Source organism: Hylobates moloch, unplaced genomic scaffold (genome assembly GCF_009828535.3).
Source record: "Hylobates moloch isolate HMO894 unplaced genomic scaffold, HMol_V3 SCAFFOLD_24, whole genome shotgun sequence".
NCBI lineage: Eukaryota > Metazoa > Chordata > Mammalia > Primates > Hylobatidae > Hylobates > Hylobates moloch.
Genome location: NW_026652299.1, coordinates 885134 through 893015, shown reverse-complemented (window position 1 = coordinate 893015; position 7882 = coordinate 885134). Strand labels below are relative to the sequence as shown.

Genomic DNA, 7882 nt, shown 5'->3' with positions numbered 1-7882 from the left:
CCCGGCCTTTTTTTTTTTTTTTTTAAGACAGGGTGTCACTATGTAGCTCAAGCTGGTCCTGAACTCCCGGGCTCAAGCGATCCTCCCACCTCAGCCTCCCAAAGTGCTGGGATCACAGGCGTGAGCCGCCACGTGTGGCCGATGCATGGTGTTTTGTGTCTGGTTTTCTTCATGGGCACCGTGTGTCCAGGGATCACCCAGGTTGTAGCGTGTGTCAGAATTGCGTTGCTCTTTTTTTTTTTTTTTTTTGAGATTGAGTCTCGCTCTGTTGCCAGGTTGGAGGGCTGTGGCGTGATCTCTGCTCACTGCAACCTCTGCCTCCCGGGTTCAAGCGATTCTCCTGCCTCAGCCTCCCAAGTAGCTGGGATTACAGGCGTGCACCACCACGCCCGGCTAATTTTTGTATTTTCAGTAGAGACGGGGGTCTCACTGTGTTGCCCAGGCTGGTCTTGAACTCCTGACCTTGTGATCTACCCCCCCTCGGCCTCCCGAAGTGCTGCGATGACAGGTGTGAGCCCCCGCGCCCAGCCGACATTCCTCTTTATGGCCGAGGAACCCTCCATGGTGTGGCTTGATCACATTTAGTTTATCTGTGTTCCGTTCACGGACCTGGGGCTTGTTCCCGTTCTCAGCTGTCACGAAGAATGCGCTGCGAACACTCGTGTGCATGTCTCTGCGTCTTCGCGTCTCTTACGGTGCAGAGGAATCGCTGGACTTTATGGTAACTCTGTGTTTACCGTTTTGAGGAACTGCCAGACTGTTAGTCACCACAGCCGGAGGTTCCCACCAGCAGCGTGTGGGGGCTCTGATCTCTCCAGCTCTCTCCGCTGTGCCACTTTGACCTTGCCATCCTAGTGGGGAGAGGTGGTAGCTCATTGAGGTTTTGATCTGCATTCCCCTGACGGCTAACAGTGTTGAGAGCCTTTGCGTGGCCGAGTGGCTATTTGTGCATCTTCTTTGGAGAAATGTCCGATCAAATCCTTCCCCATTTTTTTTTTTTTTTTTTTGAGACGGAGTCTCACTCTCTCACCCAGGCTGGCGTGCAGTGGCATAATCTCGGCTCACTGTAAGCTCCACCTCCCGGGTTCACGCCATTCTCCTGCCTCAGCCTCCCGAGTAGCTGGGACTATAGGCGCCCGCTACCACGCCCGGTTAATTTTTTGTATTTTTAGTAGAGACGGGGTTTCACCATGTTAGCCAGGATGGTCTCGATCTCCTGACCTCGTGATCCACTCGCATGGCCTCCCAAAGTGCTGGGATTACAGGCGTGAGCCACTGCGCCCAGCCTCAAATCCTTCCCATTTTTAGTCCGAGGTGGGACGATGGCTTGAGCCCAGGAGTTTGAGACCAGCCTGGGCAACAGAGTGGAACCCCATCTCCATTAAAACAAATTAAAAGTATACATATGTATGTAAAAGTAATTTAAAAACCCTTAACCATTTTTATTTATTTTTTATTTTTACCTTCCTTTTTTTGCAGAGATAGGGTCTTGCTCTTTTTCCCAAGCTGGAGTGCAGTGGTGTAACTACAGCTCATAACCTTGACCTCTTGGGCTCAAGGGATCCTCCCGCCTCGGCCTCCCAAAGTGCTGGGATTGCAGGTGTGAGCCGCTGTGTCCCGTGGAGACATGGTCTTGTTCTGCCGTCCAGGCTGGAGTGCAGTGGTGTGATCATAGCCCACTGCAACCTCAAACTCCCAGGTTCAGGCCATCGTCCCACCTCGGCTTCCCTAGTACCAGTGGGCTCCAGAGCTCGTTGTCACACCTGGACCTGGCTAATTTTTTTTTTTTTTTTTGAGAGAGAGACAGGGTCTCACTATGTTGCTCTGGCTGGTCTTGAACTCCTGGGCTCAAGTGGTCCTCCCACCTCGGCCTCCCAAAGCGCTGGGACCACAGATGTGAGCCCCTGTCCTCGGCCGGCCATTGTTAAGTTTTCCAACTTAGAACCATTTCTAGGTAAAAAAATATATAATAATAATAAATTCTGTTGCTGTTTTTTGACAATTATTATAAAAAACACGTAGATTCCTGTAAGGAGACATTTTTCCACCTCCCTGTGTCTCGGGTCGAGGGTCTGCGTCCTCGGGAGCACACGCCAGTTTTCCCTTGGAGACCGGGGACATTTCTCATCCAGCGACTCAGGTGATTTTCCCTGTTGCTGTTGGTGACAGGATCTCTCCTTGTATTTGAGTTTTCTATGGAAAAGCCGTTGGTTTCCGAATTTTAAATCGGTGCCAGCCTCTTTGCTTGTGATTTCTCCAGCTGCTCTTCTGGGCCCTCCCTGTGTGCCGCCATGTGATCCTCAGAGCAGGGTGACGTTAGGGGACTTCTGTCTGGCTGGGCCTGGCCGCGGCCTCAGGCGAGTGGCGTTCAGGAGCTTGAAGGTGCAAACAGCAGCTGCCTCAGGGGCTTAGAGCATAGCAAGCAGAACCTCTCCATGCCCTCGGGGCTGGCGTGGCGTGTGGTGGCCCCTGTGGCCACACCTGGCTGGCAGCAGGGCCTTCGCACCTGCCAGGAGCACAGTCTGTGTGACACCAGCCTCCTGGAGCTCCTCCCCTCCTTCACGGCACCGTTTCTTTCTCCCTCAGCCTGTTGCTTAAACATGTTCTGGGTCCCTGCAGTGTGTCCCCGCAGAGTCCCCTCAAGACTCTGTCCTGGCCACATCTGGGTCTCTCGCTCACCAGCCCATCTCCAGGCCCCCGTGTCTGGCGCCTGTTGGCTCTTTGCTAAATGTGAGCTGGGTCAACGAGGAAGCCCTCGCTCTCTGGCGCAGAGATGGGGGTCACAGGATGCAGCCAGCTCTCTCCACGGGAGACCCGGTGTGGGTGGACTTGGGGGTTGAAACAGTGGGGCAAACCTCAGACCCATCCTCAAGAGGGGCCTGGCCCCTGGGCCCCCTTTGCCGGGACCCCGTCGTTAGGGACGCTGGCTCCTTCCCTGTCCCAGGGGAGGGTCGATCACTCAGAAATGGTGTCCCTGGGGCAGGAGGAGGTGGGGTTCCTGTCCTGGTGCTGGTGGAGCCCTCAGAGCCTTGGGTCTGCGGGTCCCTGTGGTGACAGCCCCAAGGGCAGCTGGCACCTCCTAGGCTGCCCCTGGGACCCCAGGCCTCTGACCCGGCTGCTCCTCTCTTGCAGTTCATGGCCTCCCACGGGAACGACGCCGCGAGAGCCAGGTTTGAGTCCAAAGTACCCTCCTTCTACTACCGGCCCACACCCTCCGACTGCCAGTGAGTACAAAGGGGCCTTGTGAGGGCCGTGGTCAACAGTGCTGGGCGGCTCCGAGATGGCCCCGGGAGGACCCGGCAGGGTGGGGAGTTGGGTGCTGCCCACAGGGTCAGGGAGAAGCCAGCTGCAGCTGCGTCCCCCAGACCCCAAGGTGCCGCCTGTGTCTGCTGGCCGCCACTGGGCTTTGGTTCGGGGGCGGGGGGTGCTGGGGTGGGGCTGGGAAGGTCATTCTGCATCAGTAGCTGCAGCCCACCCGGGTTCGCTGGGGCCTCGGGGGTCTCGGGTGGATCTGAGGGGCCCTCCCGGGTGCTCCCGGCGGTGTGGGAGGGGGACGGGAGGGGTGGCTGTTGTTCGGGGCCTGCCCTGGCTCCTTAGGGCGGGAACGGATGTGGGTACCGGTGGCTGGTTGGGGAAGCCTGAGACCCAGTCCTCTGGGCATCCCGGGGTCAGGAGGTTGTGGAGAGAGGGAACGAGGCCCGCTCAGCATCACATCAGCTGCCTTCACCAACACCCACCCCTCCAAGCCTCAGTCTCCCCATCTGCCTGGACAGTGGGAATGAGAGGTGACAACCACACAGGGCCCAGCCTGACTGTTCACACCGACCCCCTCGTACCTGTCACAGGGGAAGGGCGTGTGGCCCACTGAGTGCCCTCCCGGCCCCCCATGCTTCCTGCCCCGGTTCAATCCCAGCCCCAGCCTCTTGTTTTCTCAGCACCTCCCTCTGTTGACTCACTCCGTGAACCCACTCAGCAGAGGGCCCACCCCACAGAGACAGCCCGAGCACGAGCTGGGTGCAGGGTTTGGGTGTGAGCCAACAGTGCTGCAGGAAAGTGGCGGGCGCCTGGCCTCCCAGCCCCTGAGGGGCCCAGGTGCTGTTGCTGGCTCTGCCCTGACTCGGGGGCTGAGACAGCCTGGGCTCTGCCTGCCCGGGAGCTGCTGGTGGGGACTGCAGTGACCAGGGGGTCTTCCCCAGCATCCGGGGCCCTGTTTGGGGTCTGTGCCCCCTGCAGTGAGCTGCACAAGGGGGCAGTGGGGTCAGGGGTCCTCACTGGATCCGAAGGCCCCTGGAAGGTGGGTGAGGGTTGGGGGTAGGGTGGAGGGGAGCCAGAGGGAAGAGGGAGAGGGGAGGAAGGACAGACTTCCTGGCTGCAACCCTACAGACCACCCTGGGCCTTTTTTTTTTTTTTTAAATATAGAGACGGGGTCTCCCTCCATTGCCCAGGCTGCCTGCAAATTCCTGGGCTCAAGCGATCCTCCTGCCTCAGCCTCCTAAAGTGCTGGGATTGCAGCACGAACCAGCCCTCCCGCGGTCTTTGGGGAGCAGGGGCTGGAGGTGTGTTCGGGCCACAAGCGACTCAGTTTCTTTGGCTGCATGTGGATTTGTTATTGGGGTCACGAGGCCCCAGTCCAGGTGCTTGGCAGGCGTTTTCTTGATGAACCTCCCGTGAGCCTGGAGACAGGTCCAGCTGCAATCCCATCGCCGCTGAGAAGAGTGAGCCTGGCAGCTCAGCCCCAGGCACGCACCTCTCCCTTCCAACCCGGGCAGGCCTGGGGTCCTGGCCCCCCATACTCTCATTCTGAGACCCCAGGTGCCAGCTGCTGTCTCCCCCCAAGCCCTCACAGGGGAACCCTGCCCCAGCCCTGCCCTAGCCCTGCCCCAGCCTCTCAGTATGAATCACGGAGCCCCAGCACAGCTATTTTTGAGACATTTTATCACCCCGCCCCTGGCTGCTCTGTGGCCTGGGTCACTGCCTCTGAGTTCCTCCCACTCCCTGGCTGTTCTGAGTCGGGACCAGGGGCAGACATGGGTGCTGGGGGCGCTCGTGGGCTCGGGGGCTGCTGCTGTTGGGTCTTGCGTGAGGAGACCCCCAGGGCTGACGCCCACCGTCTGGGGGGGGGGGGGGGAACCCCGTTATGAGCCATGGATGCTGGGGCATGGCAGCGGTGCAGTGTGAACCTGGAGGGTGGGGGGTGCAGCGTGGACCTGGAGGGTGGGGGGGGGGGCAGGGTGGACCGGTGCTGTAACCGGGGGGGGGGGCGGGTTATAGCGTGGACCTGCTGTGTAACCTGGAGTGGGGGATGGGTTATAGTGTGGACCTGCTGTGTAACCTGGAGAGCGGGGGTTATAGCATGGACCTGCAGTGTAACTTGGAGGGCAGGGGGTGCAGCGTGAACCTGCTGTGTAACCTGGAGGGCGGGAGGTGCCTACATCCTGCCATTTTGTGGTCCAGCTCTGTGGCTTGGGGGGCCCAAACGCCCAGCCTGGCGAGGTGGGCAGGGGCCTTGTCCACCTTCCTCCCACTTCTGCCCCCACCGAGATTCTCCTAGCCCCAGCAGCCCTGGTGCCCACGGCCTTCATGCAGCCCGGATAAGCCCCGGTCTGAGTTGAAGGTCTTCAGGGGAAAGCTCTGCTGCACAGATGTCTGGGTGGCGTCTTCGCAGGAGCTAAGAGTGGCGGGCAGGGCCCAGAGCAGGGTCCTGGAAGGGCCCCCACGCCATCCTTGAGGCCTCCCGGCACACACTGGGGGGTCCCTGCAGGCAGGACGAGCACCGTGCCCGCCTCCAGCTAAGCAGAGGCCCAGGGCCTCAGTTTGCCCAGCTGTAAGAGGGGAGGCTGAGCCCACAGGGGAGGGCAGAGGGTCCCACGTGCAATTATCTTTAGCACCGGCCTGTGACTCAGAGGCTGGGACCTGTCTCTTCCTGTGTCACCCTCAGAGCTCTCCAGTTTCTATCTTGACATCGGGGAAAGAAAGTCGTGCGGCCGCTCTGCTTGGTTTTACTTCTGGGTGGAAACCGGCCCCTCCCTGCTTCCTGTGTGGTGAGGGGTGATCAGGGCGAGCGAGGGAAGCTGCGGGAGGAGCCCTTGGCTGCTGGCAGCACCGGCCGGAGGGCTCCTCTCTGCCCATCCCAGCGAAGCTCTGGAGCCCTCAGCCCCAGCAAGCCCCCCATAGAGCAGGTATCCGGGCTGGACAGGGCTCTGCATCTGTGTCTGCGGCTCCTGGAATGCAGCACCACATGCCCGGCGGCCCAGAGCCTCAGAAATCTACTTTCTCCCGGCTCTGGAGCCTGGAGGCTCAAGGCGGCTTCTCCCGAGGCCCCTCCGGAGTGCTTCCTCACATGGTGGGCCCCGTGTGCCTGTCTGTGTCCTAATTCCCCTTCGTAAGGACACCGGGCACATTGGATTGGGGGCCACCCTGCTCCTGTGTGGCCTCATCTTAACTAATCTGCAACCACGATATTTCCAAATACAGGCACACTCAGGCCCGGGGGTCAGGGTTCCCAGTAGGATGGGGTCGCAGTTCAGGTGGTGGCAGCCTCGGAAACACCCAGGATAGACAATGGGGGTGGGGGTGGCGGGGGTGCTGAGAGGCCGGGGGGGGGGGGGGGGGGGGGGGGGGGGGGGGCGTGAACACCACCCAGGCTATTTTCCGGTAATAAAAAGGGAAAAAACCCACCTGGGTGAGCCACTGGTGTAGAAGCCAAGCCGGGGCCCTGGGGGACCACTTTCCCAAGAGGCAAAGTCTCCAGGAAGGGTGTTGAAGGTGTCCTGAACTCCATGTGGTGGAAACGGGCAGAACTCGGGCAGAAGGCACACTCAGGAGTGGACCCTCAGGGATGGACATGCCAGCTGCGTGAACAGCACCCACTATGGGGGCCACAGTGGCCACTGGGACCCGCCCTGGGGAAAGCGGGGAGGGGTCTCCCATGACACCCTGGGCTGGGAGAGCCCTGTGGGGAGGTGGGCTCTGGGGCTCAGAGCTTCTTCCCCTGTGAGTCCACACCTGGGGGGGGCAATCGCCCTAAGCACCTGCCCGACCCGCTGCCCCCAGCTCACATTTTGCTCTGCGTTGAGGGGACCCACCTGACCCTGAGGCCCCGGCCTTGAAGGAGTGGCCGTGGGGGTCCTTGAAGCCTGGCTCCCCTGAGTCCTGGAGCTTGGGACACATCCTGGGGCGTGGGCTGTGGGGCATGGGCTGAGGTGTGGCTGGAGTGTTCGTGGTGGCTTTCTGTCCTGGCTGCCGGGTGCCTGAAGCCCACCTCCTCGCGACCACGTGGGGGTGTCAGTGCGGCCCCTCCAGGGCTGTGGGAGGGAGGGCTCCGGGCAGTACTGGTTTTCAGGCGATGAGGGGCTTCGGGAGGGCTCCACTGGGCAGGATGGGGTCCAGCCCCCGACTTCCTGGTGCTCACTCTTGGGCTTCCTCCTGCTGCTGCTGCTTCTGGCAGCTTCTGTGCCAGGCCTTGGGACGCCCTTGTATGCGGGTGTGAGCCTTGGGGGCCCAGTCTGCACCAGGGCAGGGCTGCCGACCCCGTGGGTGCCCCGCCCTGAGGGCCATTGGCAGGCGTGGTTATCAAAGCCGTCCCTGGCATCTGCCTCTCGTCCACAGGCCCCCGGTTTCCACGCGTGCGGCCTTGGGTCGTCCTGTGACTCCGAGAGGCCGCTGTGTGGCTTCCACGCGTGCGGCCTTGGGTCCTCCTGAGACTCCGAGAGGCCGCTGTGTGACCCTCGGGTCACAGGACGCTGGGTGCTGGGGGGGGGGCAACTCCTCCGCGGCCACACAGCCGGAGCGGTTCAGGCCGCTGCATGCTGTCCCCCCAAAAGACGTGTTAAAGTCTTAATCTGCCGCCCCTGTGAAGGTGAACTCATCTGGGAACGGGCCG

The 7882-nt window shown here is 61.0% G+C and overlaps 1 protein-coding gene across 3 annotated transcripts in view; it reads left to right on the top strand.

Moving 5' to 3' along the window:
- Window positions 1–7882, top strand: part of ADAP1 (ArfGAP with dual PH domains 1) — a 56241-nt gene that overhangs the window by 25336 nt on the left and 23023 nt on the right. For all 3 annotated transcript variants that reach the window (XM_058434360.1, XM_032145875.2, XM_032145873.2), the window contains exon 3: window positions 3133–3224. In XM_058434360.1, the coding sequence (XP_058290343.1) occupies window positions 3136–3224 (89 nt within the window). In that variant the 5' untranslated portion in view covers window positions 3133–3135. The remainder of the gene's footprint in view (window positions 1–3132; window positions 3225–7882) is intronic.